At 35.0% G+C, this 17,491-nt stretch overlaps 2 protein-coding genes across 4 annotated transcripts in view; one reads left to right on the forward strand and one right to left on the reverse strand.

Moving 5' to 3' along the window:
- Positions 1–196: 196 nt before the first annotated feature.
- Oga (O-GlcNAcase) lies at positions 197–12,661 on the forward strand. 2 transcript variants are annotated; one of them, XM_066289714.1, is made up of 17 exons: positions 197–438; positions 531–582; positions 638–1,134; positions 2,204–2,485; positions 2,550–2,750; positions 2,803–2,942; positions 2,997–3,192; positions 3,797–4,023; positions 4,211–4,287; positions 7,164–7,332; positions 7,391–7,565; positions 8,616–8,669; positions 9,014–9,099; positions 9,187–9,438; positions 10,223–10,363; positions 10,423–10,579; positions 11,115–12,661. In XM_066289714.1, the coding sequence occupies exons 1-17, from the start codon at positions 357–359 to the stop codon at positions 11,243–11,245; spliced, it is 2,919 nt and encodes a 972-aa protein (XP_066145811.1). In that variant the 5' UTR covers positions 197–356; the 3' UTR covers positions 11,246–12,661. The 2 variants fall into 2 exon arrangements, with proteins under 2 accessions (XP_066145811.1, XP_066145812.1); XM_066289715.1 differs by lacking the exon at positions 8,616–8,669.
- LOC136343174 (leucine-rich repeat-containing protein 27-like) overlaps positions 12,614–17,491 on the reverse strand; it is a 77,238-nt gene continuing 72,360 nt past the window's right edge. Inside the window, exons 2-7 of one of the 2 annotated variants that reach the window (XM_066289716.1) lie at positions 15,165–15,445; positions 14,795–15,109; positions 14,439–14,739; positions 14,232–14,344; positions 13,563–13,780; positions 12,614–12,753 (exon numbers count right to left, since the gene is read on the reverse strand). In XM_066289716.1, the coding sequence (XP_066145813.1) occupies positions 12,691–12,753; positions 13,563–13,780; positions 14,232–14,344; positions 14,439–14,739; positions 14,795–15,109; positions 15,165–15,441 (1,287 nt within the window). In that variant the 5' untranslated portion in view covers positions 15,442–15,445 and the 3' untranslated portion in view covers positions 12,614–12,690. Of the gene's footprint in view, positions 12,754–13,562; positions 13,781–14,231; positions 14,345–14,438; positions 14,740–14,794; positions 15,110–15,164; positions 15,480–17,491 lie in introns of those variants that run through there. The other variant, XM_066289717.1, reaches the window with a different exon arrangement.

Genomic DNA, 17,491 nt, shown 5'->3' on the forward strand with positions numbered 1-17,491 from the left:
TTCGTTAATTTAACGTAAAATAGATTAAATCTGATGGCCGTAGAGCCTACAACGTGTTAACAATTGTAATGCAGGGCATCCATATTAGCCATCTGTGAGTCGTAACAGGAAACACATTCGAAAGAAAAAAAGCAGAGATGAAAAAAGAGATACAGAGCTCTATCTAAAACGTCATTTAAAGTTGGAGCTGACACTGACACTTAGTTTATTTACATTTTTCAATTTTAGTTTTCATTACTTCTATTGGGATTTGTGATTGCTGCCTGGGATAATTTAAGAATTCACAGAAGGAAAATAATCAAAATATACAATAAATTAAATAATTTCTTGTAAGTGTAACACTAGAACGTAAAACCATGTCCGAGATCATTAGTAGCCCTTCATTACATGACAATTTAAATACAAAAAATGGAAATTTTATCTGTGGAGTAGTAGAAGGTAAGTACATGGAAAAGTACTGGATAAATTAAATTAATAAGCCACAAATTTTTGAATAAACTTTCTAAAAACACTATATGCATTTATTTTAGGTTTTTATGGCCGACCTTGGACAACTGAGCAAAGAAAAGATTTATTTCAAAAGTATAAATTCATAGATTCTTGTCCTCTAACCCCAATAACTACATTTTATTCATAGAATGAAGAAATGGGGAATGGACTCTTATGTTTATGCTCCAAAAGATGACTACAAGCACAGGGCCTACTGGAGAGAATTGTACACTGTCGAGGAAGCTGAGCATCTCACAGGGCTGATTCAAGCAGCCAAAGACCAGAATATAATTTTTTATTACGCCCTTTCTCCAGGTTTAGATATAACTTATTCTAGTCAAAAAGAAGTTTCAACATTGAAAAGGAAGTTGGAACAGGTGTCTCAGTTTGGATGTACTGCTTTTGCCTTACTTTTCGATGATATTGAACCAGAAATGTCTGAAGCAGATAAAGAAGTTTTCCAGTCATTTGCACAAGCTCAGGTCTCTGTTACAAATGAGGTCTACCAGCATTTGGGACACCCTAAATTTTTGTTTTGTCCCACGCAATATTGTTCTACTAGAGCTGTGCCAAATGTTACAAATTCAGAGTATTTGAACACTTTAGGACTGAAGCTGAGTCAAGATATTAATATTATGTGGACAGGTGAGTTATAGAGGGTGGCAGGATAAAGTAGGAATTTAAGATTTCATCATTATTTTAGAGAAATAACAACCAACTGTTTAAGCAACTACTTGATAGTAACACGTTAAGCACATGTAAAATTGAAAAAAATTATATTTGGAGTTTTGTTGCCCATGATTGACTTTAATGCATTTTTATTGTGATGTAACAGAAAGTGACCAATCTAAAGGAGAGAGCAATTTCAATGAAACTAACAATAAAAATGCATGAAGGCTCAATATATATGGCAGCAAACCTGGATGCAAGATAGATAGAATTTTACATGCACAAAATATATTTTGATGACTGTTTTCTAATTAAAAATATATAAGTGAGCCCCTCATGGGGGTTTCATGAAAGTTTTAGACTTCTTGAGCTCATATATTTTGCATTGCAATGTGTATCTTTGCCTCACAAAATAAAGACCTTGGGGTGGCTAACATGTGGCCCATAGACTGTATATCCCCTGCTGAGAGTCACATGCTGGCTCTCAGGTTGTGTTCCTTGGCCTTGAGTCAAATAAACATAAACATTAACTTTTAACATATAACAACATAATATCATAACATTTGTACCATGTAATATTGCTATATGAGTAACTGGGGAGTTAATTGACATAATTATTATAATTTCTCTATGTTGGCATTAAAGCTGATTATACTCAGTATTAGGCATATTTAAATCAGAGTCAAAAACAGCTATTGTGTTATTAATGTGAAAATGCAGTGAGTCAAAGATTCATTGTAAGTATTAGCCATAAGGAAGTTTAGAGACTTAAGTAAATTTAAGGTCATTTAACCTCTTGGACCTGTATGGCCAGGGCCCCCTACCAGACAGATTAAGTTTAAGGTTACAATTAAATGTGTATGTAAATGGTCACACCTAATCATATAAGATTGATTTTTTACTATTAATACTAAAGTTAATATTGAAAATCAAATTTTATAAACTTAGTTTAGTTCATACTGATAAACTACATCTTTTAATCTATCCACAAGTTTTTCAGTTTATTTTTTCTACTTATTTGTTACAACCAATAATTTGTTTCTAGGCAACAAGGTAATCTCCAGAATCCTAACAAAGGAAAACGTTCAAGAAATAACGGAGGCCCTTAGGAGACCCCCGGTAATTTGGGATAACTTGCACGCCAACGACTACGATCAAAAAAGAGTATTTTTGGGTCCATATTCTGGTAGGTCACCAGATCTGATCTCTAAATTGAGGGGAGTTGTCACAAACCCCAATTGCGAATATGGGGCTAATTTCGTAGCCACTCACACATTGGCCCAATGGTCAAAATGTAGTTTTGACGGTCAACGAGACCTTTCTATAAGTATGTTAAGAATGAGCACGTGATTTCTCATTTCATATATCTAATCAATAATTGTTGATGGTAGATGACACTGTGTCTGCAGACATCAAACTAGAGACCGAGACTGAGGATGGCTTGTCTGGGGAAGACGTTCCGGCCACGCTTTCACCAAACACATACCATCCAAAACATGCATTGAGGAATGCTATTAAAGAGTGGCTACCTGAATTTTCAAAACATAAGGCAGCATGGGGACCTATAGTCAAGCCGCAGCCTGCAGTTGCAGGTATTAAGTGTTGTTTTAATTGATAAGTGTCATTTAAATGAGATTATATCAGTGGTTCCAGTACCAATAATTCCCTCAATCAACACCTGTATGTCCCTAACGGCTGGTACCACCACTTTAACCTCGAGCGGTTCGGCGCAGCCAATAGTCTCATCTACACAATTACAGGCTCTTGCTGAAGTTTGCAGTTCTGTAAGAGTGATTAGGCAATTAAGACCTGCGCGAATATAGTTAATAAAATTTTAGGCCACTTCGGTTACTGATATTCTGGTAAACCCTACTCCAGGCCCTGTGATGAACTCCTTGGTATCTGATACTAAGGTTGTTACCAATGATTCGATCCCTAACCCTATAGCTCCAGTTCCAATTCCTGTACCTATTGATGCTGCTAAGAGCAAGAGTATAACCATTTTAGAAGGAGTTGTGATTAAACCTAATAAAAGTAAGTATTTTTTTCTGGCATGACATCTTTGATATTACCACCTTAAATAGAATTAGGAAACAATTTAAGTTAAATAGTTGTGATTATTTAGAAAAATATCTACATATTCTTGATATTGAGGTGACTCAAATTTGTTAACTATCAAATCTACCACATTGTCCCCTTCTAAATGATACACGATCATATGTAAGTTGTACACTCAGCATATATATTTTGAATTTTTCGAGCGAGTGGCCTTTGAAATTACCATATCATTACGCAATTTTTCAGTTTTCCACGACGATTTAGAAGTACTTTATTGTAAAATAAATGGTTAGAAAACATAAAGTAACAACTGTTATACGAAATCGGGCCCAATCGATGTTTCTTTAAAAGATCTTAACTTATGATGGTGGTAAATTCGGATGCTCTTTTCTTGAAAATGATGAGATAGATATTATTTTAGATTACATTATTAATTTCATATATAATCCGAAAATTAGAAAATATACAGTGCTGTCTATTGGACATAGAGGAATTAATTTCGTAATGAAACCGGAAAAGAAAATTACGCAGCAAAATAGGTGTTACTCAACATATTATAAATTTTCTGGTGATTTTTTAGCATCAAAGTCTAATGGTCATCCTCCTACAAATGGAGATGTGATGCAAGATGATCAAAAAGACATAAAAGAAGATAATGTGATGAGTACTGATGTAAGCACTAGCACCGAGTCGAGCTTGAGTCCTTCTGAGCCGATGGATTGTAATAGTACACCAAATATATCTCCCGCCCATGGGAATAAGACTGCGGAGGGGTCTAGCGAAGATGTGGCAATGAGCGAAAATTCGGTGAGTAAAAAAGGGAAAAAATGTCATTAAAAATTAAAAAGAAAACTAGCAGTTTAATACAACAGTTTTTTTATAAATCGAAGTTTCTCAACTTTGCACCCTTTAATAAATCTGCTATTACTTTTATTTGACTAATTTTTGTAATTTTTGGATAAAAATGAAAAATTATGCTGTTTGGTTATTTCAGACTTCAAGTGGTTCCATGCAAGTAGAACCCATCGATCCAACTCAAATGATAGTTGAAACTACATCTGATAAAGACAGGTGAGTTTTAAAAGTTTCAATACTTGCAAATTCAATACTTTCAATACTAACAACATGTTATAAGTATCTAATAATAACACCTGTATTGGAAAACTTACGAATAGTTATTCGCGATTTTGTATTCATTACAGAAAAGTAGTAGATGCAATGCCACTAGATTGCATATGAACGTGCAATTTAAGAATTTTACCACTATATCTTTGCCAAAAGAGTAACTAACACGACTCTTATTCTAAACAAGGGTAATATTTTCTCATCTTCAAATTATAATTTAAAATTTCATTATTATGACTCTTTCACGTTTCTATATTCATTAAGATTGCAAAATTTGTCGCAAGCTCCTAATTATGCAAAGTTGAACAATGGACATTTTATTTCATAAGGTGACGATGAATCACCTTATGAAACTTGAATCTTAATACTTTCTCCATCTTAATCGTCATTTTATTAACTCCCAATGCACCAATGACCTGTGGTGACGAAGAAAATAAAATCGAAATATTAATTCTAGTAAAATTGCGTTTGATACAAAACATCATTTCAACCTGACCTTTTTTTAATTTAAAGCAGAAGCGTACATAATTGAGAATTGAAACGCAAAAAGAGTTCAATTTCAATGCCTGAAAAAAGGGTTTAAAATTTTGGAAACAGATCGAATTTCCAATTAATTTTGACTCCAAGCAGAGGCGTATCTAGTTAAATTCTGAAACACATAAAAATGCAATATTAATTTCTGGAAAAGTCTTAAAAGCAATTAGAGTTTCGAATTAATTTCAACTTGATACAAAAGCGTAGACAGTTCGCACCTGAAGTATGAAGCATAACAAAAAAAAAAGGTTAAATCTTTGAATCAACTGAAGTTGCGATATCATTTTTCGGCTACTTCCAAAGGTGGTCCTAACTATATTTCAGAAGAGCCAAAATTGCAAATAAATCCGACATGTCATTAAAACTCTAACTACATCTTCGTTGGCGTGACAAATCTTAACTGAAACTACAAGAAACGATTCATACTAATATTTGAACACCAAAAGTGTGAGTCAGAATCACATTAGCAACATCCACTTTCACTTATAAACTCACAGTTCAATCTCGCCCATTTTCAAACACCAACTTATGGAAATATTATCGGCACACCTTAAAAGTATTTAGAATAAAAGAAAACCCGAATATCCTAATTATTAGTGCAGTCCGCATTACGAACGTCTTGTTCATCGCCGCGTTAGCATTCGAGTGAATCACCTGCGAAGTGATATCGGTACGACCTGCCTTTTGTAAAGGTACAGCTGATGGGTCTTAAAAACGATACGCGATAAGAAGTAACATGCGATGTTTCCAGATTTATTAAAATGGGGAAAAAACTGAGGATTCAAGGCAGTTATTTCATTATGCAAACACACTCTGACGGAATAGAAAATGAATTTCCTTTTGAGTAGAGAACTTGATCGAAAAAGGGGCCTGAGACTTTTTGAGAAAAGTACCAATTGAGAATTTTATACCGTATTAAATAATATACGTCATGTTAGTAATTAATATACATAGGTATATAATAAAAATAAAGTCACTATCAACCTTAACATGTGGTCTCGATTAGTTAAAAACTTAACAACTTGAAGGGCTAAATAATATATATGAGCTTATAAATTTAATTTTCTTATCAACAATAGTCTAAGGATCATGTCGTGATCCTGCTGTGGTATTTTTTTCGTCATCAAATTGTTCAGATTTCGTAAATTTTATTAGTATGTGACTTTCGTAATAAATAAATTATATTTTACGACCAAAAAACATTTTGTAAGGCAGTTTCCGTAAAGGTATGGATTGGAACGAGACGTTACATGTGACATATTGTTCAAAGCAGTTGTCCCATGCGTTCTCGAGATATTGGCGTTCCAAATTTGAAAAGTGGCAAAAAAGTATACATGTCCTCTTGAAGATTAAAAATAAATACTATTAGTAATGGATGTGATTATATATTTTTTCTTTTTGCTTTAATAGGATTGTTCGCAAACAGGCTAAATAAAACAGCCGATTTATTATAGTTTTTTTTTTACATTTTAATAAGACACCTTGTTTTTCTCACATCTTATGTTTATCATTTATTAGATTGTTGAGTATTATGAAATAATTGTGATCTAGTGAGCAATACACGTAAGCATCGTATGAGGATCCTGCAAGGAAAACCTCTCCTTCACCAAGTTGTCCATAATTTGTAATTTTTATTAATATTGTATAATACATTTCTCACTTATGCAGGCAACTATTTCAATATTTGCAATAAATATATAAACACAAATCTACCCCTCTATCCACCTCGCGAAGGCTTCCTTACTTTATATTTTTATATTGGGAATTAACGGGAACTCGATTAGGAATGGAATTATTTGGTACTTTTTATGTTCTATGGATATTCTGCCAATCGACTGGGATGGCACCATACTTTTTTTCTTTGAAATGTTTGGTATTAGCGTCGTCGATTAACATTATGTAGATCAAAACTACCCATTTTTCCAAGTTGCCTTTTGATACTTGAGAACGGTGGATGATTTGAAATTCTATGATTTGTATATGTGTTAGGACAAACTCTGACATTCATGCGTCCAATTTCCTCACGGAATCCATATACTAGAGGCATATCAACCCTCTTAGCGATTGGATAATATTCCATTTTAAAAAACCAAAAATTATATGCTATTAGTATGTCAGATGTACGGTATATTTACTTCATTGTGGTATACGAAACGCAAAAGACAATTTTTTTTAACGTTGTTTTCACAACCATAATGAATTGCAAAAAAGGAAAAACCTTCTGCAAATACTAAGGCACTCTCATGTACCGTTCATCCTTTGAAAACAATTTTTCTTCCTAAATGCAGAAAAGAAGAACTGACGTATGAAGATTTGGCTTTACTCTGTGATCTCTTTTACTTACCATTTGAACATGGCTCTCAAGGCTTGCAGTTGCTGCAGGAATTCCAGTGGTTAAAATCCAATGCTCATATAGTAATATCTGCCAATCAAAGAGCAGATAAACCAAGCCCCGAGGTACCGTACTAGTACTTACAAAGTAGTTCTAAATCTTGGATATCTTCATTACGTATAGGTGCAGGAATGGTTTACTAGAGCAGATAAAATGAACGAAATGACACAAGGAGTGAATCGCCTCTTTGACCATATGTCCTGCTGTAATAACCGGGAAATGTTGTATGACCTTTATGCTTATATTTGGGACATAAGGTGTGTCATATCTTTACTGAACTCGTATGTTAAATGGCTGGGTAAGTAAACGTCCTTTACTGTAATACTAATTAAGAATTAAAAGTATATGAGCAAATCAAAATGTCCAGCTTGCTGCTTTCAGTGCCAAACTGCGTAATTTAACACACAATTTGATTGGCGTAATTTGGTTGTTGTGCGTCAAAATTATGTAGAAACTTTTTTACTTGACGATTCATTTTCGCATTTCAATTAATTTCTACAAATATCTTTTTGGCATAGCGTAAACACGCGTAATTTGACTGTACTATATAGGTATTTTGGCAGTTCATTCGAAGCCCATGACTGACATAGATGACGAACTTCATGGGACTGCAAGATTCCTCTTTTTTGTACCGTTTATGCCCATTTTATAGGTTCCCTTTAAGTTTTTGCTGATATTGGCGAGTGAAGCGCAACTTCTTGTACATTTTAACGGAGGCAGCAAGCTGACAAACTGATTATTGTATAACTTTTACTCTTAATAAGTGTTTTGTGTTTTTATCATGATTCGATGTCTCTAGTGTGCTGCACTAGATTTTTGTCAAGGCACTTGGGTCCCAACCATGAGAATCTCGGTAAACGTCAAAAATGCGACGTCGGTTGAGTTGGAGGAAAGTTGCGCAACTCAGAAAATTGCCTTCTTAAAATTTGAAAAACTCCATGTCAATTAAGAAAATCACCTAGAGTTACCATATTAGTGTAAAATTATGAACAATATGTCTATTCGTTGGACTTTCCCTGTTAGACTATTATTTACGGGAAACTATGAAGGACGATCAAAAACTTTCGGTCTCTTACACCGGACCAGTCCATCATTACACAGTTTGATCACTTCGAACTGCATAGGACACTTGGTTCTACAGCGGGCCAGGACGGTTACTACCGAGATTCTGGTCGTTGAGGTCCAGAAATACGCCCCTTCTACAGGACGTGAGGGCGTTTGTTTATTTTCACGTTTCACTTTATAGTGTCTTTTAAGTGTCTGGTGTCACTCAGTATATGTATTTAACTAATAGCTACAAGTTTTATCATAACTCTGACGTATTAACGTTGTATTTATTTTTCGAAAGCCAATGGCCAGTTTCCAGCCTCGATGCCGTCGTACACTCAGGGAACCTATACATGTACGCATCGTCCAATTGGTATATGGCACCTGCTGGGAGAGGACTTGGAGCATTCTTTTTTTGCGTAAAACTTTGGCTTTTGCGTTCTTATCGTTTTTGCGTTCTATTTTCTAGTAATTTTTGCGTCTTAATCCTTCGCGCCTTTGCGTAGCGACAAACAACTCGATGCAATTTGCGATGTTTCACTTTGTCGAAATTTGGTTCTGATTTAATGGGTTTTACAAAATTTAATAAAATTGCTCGATCAAGCGTAAAATTAATTTTTTTGCGTAAACTCAGCGATATATGTGCGAATAACTGCGTCTCATTTGAGTTCACGTTAAAACATGATTTGCGTTTTTTAGGGTTCTCCAAAGGTTGGAAAGAGGCGTTTATGTCAGGTGAACAGGAGCCTTGGGTCTTCAGAGGTGGACTCACTGCAGATTTGCAAGTAAGCTTACTGTAATTCTTTTGCGGCGAATTAGAAGTACTGCAACTCCTAAATTTTCCTTTTAATTCAATAAACTTTTTTTTCCAGCGTTTAATACCTGTGGATTCAGGCAACGATCTCTTTGTCTACAAAGTACCGGATGTGCCAACGTCCAGAGTGTTTACGATACGACCTTATTTACCCTCGGACAAGGAGCACGTTTATAATGTTTGCACGAAGACGTGTAAAGATGGTCTGGAGAATCCTCAGACTCTGGTTCCTGAACTGAAAAATATTTATGCTGATCGGATAGTTGGACCGTATTTGACGTTGCATCCAGAGTTTTGTTTCGTGGTTGAGGTATGAAATTAATTAAAAATCGGCGATTGCGATTTGCACAGAAAAACTCGTAATTGGATCTACATGATCGTCCGTGTAAAGATGGTCTGGAGTGTGCTCCAACTCTGGCCCCAGAATTGAAAAATATTTACGACCACCCTACAGTCGAAATTTTCATCAAAATTTACAAAGGCATCATAGCTTGTGAACACGACGGCTTGATGGCCGTTCTAAGCTTATGAACAAACTTGAAAAGTTCACCGCGCAACAAACCGAATGCTGGACAAAATACTAATTTGGACGGTTGTCCAGTCGAATGCCGAACAATATGGTAATTTGGACGGTTGTTCCTGTCGAATAGTGGACAAAATCCTAATTTGGACGGAGAAGTCGTCCAGTTAACAATTTTCACCGACAAGCTGCGGTAAAGTGGTACTTTCAGCTCGCAAATGGATGGTATAGACTACTGTAACGCGAGCTCGTGGGAGCTCTACGGGTGAGCGGTATCCGATATTGGGAAATACAGTGTGTCTTAAAAAAGTTCCAATTTAGTAGATCATGGAATTATTTGAACATCAACCCTTATGTCTTTGATATGTTCTGTGTAATTTCGAACGTAAATGAACCAGCCAATTAGCTAAAATGAAATCAAGTTGTGACTTTTTTATTGGAAAGTATTAGGTATTTTCAATCGCTAGTAGCTTTCGGAAAAACGATTAAACTGGAGATTTGTAGTATGACATAATGTCAACATTACGAATGTGGTTGTAAATAAATGTTTCTAATTACGTTTTTGCATTTCTAGGATGATATTGGTGTAGTCGGATACGCTTGCGCAGCTCCCGATTACAAAAAATTCCGAGTTAAACAAGAAATCGCATGGATTCCCGAAATATGCCAAAAATATCCGGAATCTTTATCCCAAAACGCAAACAAATCTGTTCAGGTTCGTTAGAGCTTTCAAGCCAAATCTCAAAAGCTCATTTGCGTATTTTTTTTTTGTAGGAATGCATATCACATTTCCATAATTTTAAAAACGAAGTGTTCGTCAATAGTTCAACTCATCCGTCAAGTATGCTGTGTAGTTTGTTGCCTTCAGTGCTGGATCAATCAGTTAGTAAAAGGGTAGTTACGTGTCTTCTAGCAGCGCTAAGGGCCAATGGTAAGTGGGAACAAGTTTTTTTTCCTTATTTTTAATCAAAATACGAAATGGAATTCATCTGAAGAGTTTTTCAGGTGTATTTTAGTTATACAAGTGGTTCTAAAAATGTGTATTAGATCCAAATCGATAAAAAAAAGTGCTGTATAGATAAAGGACCAAAAGTCCCCCATGAATACGTTAAAAATTCAAGGAAATATTTTTAGTTATTTATCTTTTGACGTAACAAACATATGCTTCATATGGGTTACCTATATAGTAAATAAACGTTTTTTTTCATTTTTTTGTTATAGACTCCTACGTATGTTATGACTTTTTTGAGTTCTTTGAGAAATTTTCAACATCTTTCTTGTAACATATCCAGTCTAAATTCAACAGTCACAGTTATTGAAACATTTGTGTAACGTGGCAATTGAGTGATCTGCCAAATTGCATAACCTCAGTTCTATAGAGCTTCTATTTTGCCTTTCATTCTTTCTAGGCTGAAATTTGGTAATTTTCCAATTTCTCCTTCAATAATAATAGGTATTCATTTCAGGATACTTTGGAGTGCACGTTGTAATGAAGTCAAGCGACAGCTACACGCATGCTTTCTATGGTAAATTGGGTTTTATAGAAAATACTCTTGAAGGTATAAAGGGCAAAATTGTGATGGGTAGAACTTTCTAATAAGCAACGAGAATATATTAAAGTAGCACGATAAGACCTTTACCTTGACTGATCTTGTAAAAATCTCTTTAATAGCGTTTTTGATTTTGTATGATTGAATGTTTTACTTTGTTTGTTACGGAAGCAATTCAATGAAATATCTCTAGACAAACTTTGAAATTTTTTGATTACTGTACTGATGCATAAAAAAATTTTGAGAAACACTGACAAAAATTATGTTCAAAAAGCACGACGGGGTTAGGGGATTTATATCAAGGATGATTTCTCTTCTTGTCGTTTAGGCAAAGAAAAATTATTTCTAGATTGAGTGTTCCATAACCGCATGTGAAAGTTTCTTTAACGGGCTAAATCGAAATTTTGCGAACAAAGTGTCGTGTGTTGCTATGCCGGGTACCGGAGCTCTAGGTTTTGGCATCATATCGATTTTAATGAGAAATTTATTCATGAAATTTCATATTTCTTAAAATTTTGTCTTCTTAAAATTTCTTATTTCTTGATTTATATACTCTGTATTTCAGTTATAAAGCATTTTTGAACTCTTCTTCGCGTGAAGATTTCTTATTTAACTTTGGCGCTCTAGGAATGTCTTCTAGGTGCTATGAAAAGCAATACAAAGCAGGTTTTTCACGAATGATTTTAAGTATGAACAAGCGTATTCCGTATTTGTGATTAAATTTATAACATATTTCTATTCCTGTAAAAGTAATCTCGATCCATAAGGTATCCAGTTATTCACGTGTTTGATCCTGCACATTATTCTGATTTTTGGATCGCTCAGGGAAAGTAAACAATTTTCAGTGTAAAACTGAAATACCTATTCGATTTTTGAATGAGCCGCATTCGTACCTTGAATGGCTCAACAAATAAGGCTATTACGACTATACGCTTTGGTAATGATCCACAGTGAACCTCTCTGTAAGTTTTCTAGAATTTGTACGATATTCTTTCTTAGTCTTGTTTTTTTTGAGAAATATCCATATACTTGAACGGATGTACATAGAATAAAACAGATTTTATAAAGCTACAGAGTGAATTTCTAAAAATACTGGCAGGTTTGGAATGAACTAAATCATGCTGAAGCGTTGTGGGAAGATTGGCCAAAATCTAAAATTTACTTAATTAAAAAATAATAATAATTTCATAATAACTTTAATTCCCATCAGGATCTGTCAGGATCAATTTTTCTTACCATCACATGTACTCAGACATTTTTAGAAGACAGGCATTTTAGTACTTTCCCTACTCTCCCTGAGTCTCTTGGAATTTTGATCCTTTGTATACATAATATATTAAATTTGCTGAATATTCGAGTTTTAAGCAGTTGTATATAAACAAAAGTAGATCACATTTATTACGGAAATAACTATTGTTTAAGTTTATTGATTGATTAAAATACAATTAATTTAAAAGTACAAATGGACTTTCATTCTCCAGCAATTAGCGCTTTAAAGCCGTGAGCGATTGTTGGCTGATTTCAGTTGAAGCAGTTTCTTGTGGATGTCTGCGATCTGGAAAATATTTAAAATTATTTGGAAGTACGGCCAGTTCGGTACATGGTCTCAAACTTCCAGATATTTTTAAAAGGTTTCATTTAACAGTTTTCTTCAGCTTATCGCAAGCACAGTTCACTTAGCAATCTACAAACTGTTGTGAAAATGGGCTGGGTGATAGGTTTCCGGTGCTGAGGCTCTTTTTAACCCCTCAAAACGGTTTTCTATCTCGTTGAACCACTCAGTTCTTTGTTTCATCGAAAAGCTTTTTCATCACTTGTATTTTTTTTTTATATCTCGCATTGTGTTGAATTATTTGCGTTCAATGCGTGGAATTTCTCAACTAATTCGGCCCAGATTCCAGCGTTTTTACTTCAGTTTCCGAGTTCGTATACCACATTCACGGCCATTTGTATTTGTGATTAAAATTCTGCTACAAAGAAGTGTGAATCATCCTGTTTACTGTTCTTTTGTAACTTTTTTGTTTTATATCGAATCGTCTCTTTGATAACATTTTAAATACACAGAAGGGCTCAAATTTGATTTTTTTTAAATAGATACGGGGTGGCTCAAATAATATTCATAACATTACAATTAAAAAAGAAAAAACATCATTTAGGAGTGTGGCGGTTTTTTGAGTTACCCTGTATATTTTCGTATAATTTTAGTTATGCACACCTCTTTTTATATTTAACTATCTGTTCCAATACTGACACACCCTTTAGGCTTAAATTATTAGTTTTTATAGGCACCTTACCGTACCAAATATCAAAACAGCATTCCTTCAAAATAACCCTTTTATCAGCCCTATCTTCGGCTACACTTACGGTCAGAATTTGCTTTCCAGCTTCTTCCATTTCGCTTCGCGGTGATTTGGCCATGTGATAATGAGTTTCCATTTCCTTTAATTGCTCCATTAGATTGTTAATAATCCTGTCAAAATTGATTTCGGGCGATTGTCTGCTGTTGCGATTAACTTCACGTTCTTTGAGGAAATTTTCCAATTGTGACGCCAATTCACTTCTACTTGGGATTCTTGCATATTCTAAAATACACAATTTTGACATTTAAGAAGTGTTGACCAAACGTTTGTAAAGAGATGGATGTCCGGAGGTAGCAGTCATGCACTGGACGTCAGCCTTGCATAAACCAATCAGAATGCTGTCAAAATCGTACATTAATGAAGGTCATTAATGAATGATTTTGTAGACGTCAAAGAAACTTGTTTATACTTGGTGAATGCAAAAGACCTTCGAACCTTTTGCCTCGTACCCTGTAAAAGTGGAGTTAAATGAGCACCTCGCACAAGGTAATTCTGCCTTAACTTTGTTTCTAATGTGTTTTTAATTAGACGCTTGCGCTAATGCGGGTTCAATTTCAAATTTGGTTATTGATGAAAATTTTCATATATTTTTGACCCCAAACCAAGTTTGAAGGTAAAATTGTGTCAGAGTCGCTGGTGCTACAACTTCTAAAACAGTTCGAAGTGAAAGTACCTGAATAAGTAGCGTATGGTGGGTCTGAGGTGGTGCTAACAGTGTCTTTGTCATGAAATGGTTTTTGAGTGGCGGGCTTCTTTTGCCTCCAGGTCGACAGTGCCCTTAAATTTCTAAAAAAATATATTATATTTTTACGTTATTGTTTTTGATTATAATTTTAATTAGACATATTTTTCAACTAAATATAATAAAAAAACTGTTAACTTTTCTTGTTGCAGAATTCGTTCTTGATCATTTAATAGAGCCTTTAACTTATTCAACCATTCTTCTTTGAGTACATTCTCAGGTATCTGCTCAAAATTGGTCTTGAGTCGGGGTTTCTGGAAGAACGATTTGAGCGAGATTTTTGACTCGCTTTTGCTCACGTTATGGACAATTTTCAAAGTTTCTTTCGGTTTTTTGCTGGAATATTTCATTCTATTCACCCTTAAAGTCGGCTTGGGACCATGAAGGCCCGATAGTGTATTTTGCGTATGCGTCATGGTACTATTATTTAATCTACGAGCTGTAAAATATCTTTTAACTTAAAAATTCAACAGTTCTTAACCATTTTGTTTTACCACTGTATAAGTAATCTCGAGAGGCTTTACTGCCTCTTTCCAACGGGAGAATTTCAGAAGTTTCCTCGTGCACTTTAATGAGTTTTTCCTCTTGTACTTCGGTAACAGCTCGCTGCTTTTCTTGCAGTTCTCGTTTTAATTCTTCTTGTGCCGCGATGGCTTTACGTTGCTCCTCCACTTTGTTTGCACACTCAATGTCGTATTTTTCTTTTAAGAAATTTTTAATAGAGTTAGTGCCTTTTTGGACAATTTTCTTTGGGGGGTAAATTAGCGGATTGTCGGCGACTTGCAGAGCTTTTAAATTTGGTACCGAACCTTTCGACGGTACCACCTGTTTAGCTAATTATTCGCTAGGGAGATAAGTACTTACCTAGTTCGTTAGGCAGAGCAGATATGTTGTTGTTGGTAAGAAGTAGGTGTTCCAGGTGCTCATGGTTAGCGACGCTTTTAGGCAGTTCTTGAAGCTGGTTGCTCCTCAAGTCCAACCACGTCAAGTTGGGTAGTCTATGGAAAAAACCATCGGGCAGCTTTATTAATGAATTTTGTTCCAGGAAAAGCATTTTCAAGTTGACCATATCCAAAATGGTTACAGGAATCTCCGTTAGGTAGGATTTTGAGTAATCCAATATTAATTCCAGCGTTGACATTTTCCTGGAATTTGGGACTTGAATTTTTGTTTATTCTAACCACAAGCCAAAGTGATAAATAATGCGGAGAAAGTGGTGGCGGCTTATTTACAATTATTTCCATAGAAACCTTTGCCAGGCACGAATTATCGCGATCTATAAAAGGGGGTGGCTCATTTTTCAATTAGCTATCAGCTTCAGAGGGCTGGAATTTCACTTCTAATGGAAATAACAGGTTATTAGGGCAAATTAATGCGAAATTCGGCTGCCAACTATAAAACCATAAATCACTTCCGAGTCATTTGAGAAATTTCATTGAAAAATATCCCTGTTAGTTTAAAACCTATATTATTCGCATCATAAATCATCATAGCATCAAACGTATAAAACCTCCACTTTGATCAGTTACGCCTACATTTGGCCATGTTTTAGAAAGGACAAAAAGCAAAGAGATTCCATATCAGGAGAATTCTTATTATAAAAGCTTATGGCTAGTAAGGCCAGTGGTCATGATAAAATGCCGTGAATCCAGCGCTATTTTTCATTTTTAAGTTTTGCTATTAACAATCAAATGGGCGGATATCTGAAGCTCCTAAAAACCCTCTGAGTAGAGTTATACAATAGTGGGTTGTATGTGTTTTTTATATTGTTATCTAAAGGTAGTGGTCAATAGCGAAAACGCACAGCAAAGGAAAAAGGGATATCAATTCCGTTGCTTCTGGCAAAAAGGATATAAATCACATATACGAAGCCGCCACCCACAGGGAGCTTTTTGAGGGGTTATATTTGAAGGAATATGGAGTTCGCGATAGAAAATATTGATATTTTTGAATGGGGCCTTATACCGTGCTAGGAAAAAATATCGCAACACGGGCATAGCTTTCATAAACCCGATATTTAAAAAAATACTTAAAATCGTTTAAAAAAAGATGCATTATTTTCGAGGTTCGAAATTTTCACCCCTATCCAGCTACCCTTTCTAACTTCGTACTTTCCAAAGGAAAGGTGCACCTTGCAGTATATCAAACTAAAGGTTATTTAATAAGGGATTCAGTAGTATATTCAGAACGAAGTTTGGACCTATAGTTTCCTTAAAACAAATAGAATACAGTGCATGTCCTAAACAGGTTAAACTTTTAATCTTTGCTTTCCAGATGCACAATCCAATTTTATTTCGCCTTGAAAGAGGGCGAAAAAATATACAATAAAGGAATTCCAAATCGTCTCCTATGTAAACAACGTTTTAGATATAAAATATTTTGGTTTTCATAGAATTCATAAGTAGTTGAGGTCAGTTATTCGGCATCTACCACTGTTGGCACATCGAAAAAATGGATCGTTGATCTCTAAGAAGCAAAGAATTGAAATTTTAATATCTTCGAGGGTGGAGGTCGCACAAAAACTAGCCAAGAGGTTCGTCTCATGTTTAATGAGAAATATCCAGGCCGACCTATTGAGAGAAGCGTGGTTTGTCGGATTAATAAAAAACTTTAACCAAACTGGAAGGATGAACGCAGCTGCAAAATGTGAAAATCCTCAAACAGTAGTAACTGGTGGCGATAAGCACCAGACATTTTTTTTTATCTATCGATAAAAACTCACTCTATTTTTTATCCTCAAACACTGGAAGAATTTATACCTGAATCTTAGGGCATCCTACATACACAGTGCAATTGATTTCTCATGTATTAAACAATTTTTATTTAGGAAAAACCAAGAAAGCTTTTTTATTCCGATCCGCACGGATAGTTTTTGTATCGACGAGAAGCAGTGGCGTGCAATTGTTTGTCCTTAAAATTTCCAAATTTGTTTGGTGGGGCGCGCAACTGGTGGTGGTACAATTGCCCCTGCAAACGAAGAGGTTTTAGTAACAATTAAAAAAAATCTACCGACGACTTCGGAGAATTGTTCACGTTTCTCATTAAAAAAAATATATTTGACACTGTGTATCTAAAAAATTACGGATGTGCGGACAGATAATTTCTTAATCAAACAGCACTTACTTTTCGACGATTTATCGGCCATTTTAGTTCTGTGATACAAGTCAAACACCCTGTACAGTTCGATTTGT

Source organism: Euwallacea fornicatus, chromosome 13 (assembly GCF_040115645.1).
Source record: "Euwallacea fornicatus isolate EFF26 chromosome 13, ASM4011564v1, whole genome shotgun sequence".
Lineage (NCBI taxonomy): Eukaryota > Metazoa > Arthropoda > Insecta > Coleoptera > Curculionidae > Euwallacea > Euwallacea fornicatus.

What these genes read in the sequence shown, in the direction of transcription:
- Oga (XM_066289714.1), top strand. Translation starts at nt 357, where the DNA reads ATGTCCGAGATCATTAGTAGCCCTTCATTACATGACAATTTAAATACA. An exon ending in CTCGTATGTTAAATGGCTGG is followed by an intron (nt 7,566 to 8,615) that starts GTAAGTAAACGT and finishes ATTTTTCGAAAG; the next exon opens with CCAATGGCCAGTTTCCAGCC. An exon ending in GACTCACTGCAGATTTGCAA is followed by an intron (nt 9,100 to 9,186) that starts GTAAGCTTACTG and finishes TTTTTTTTCCAG; the next exon opens with CGTTTAATACCTGTGGATTC.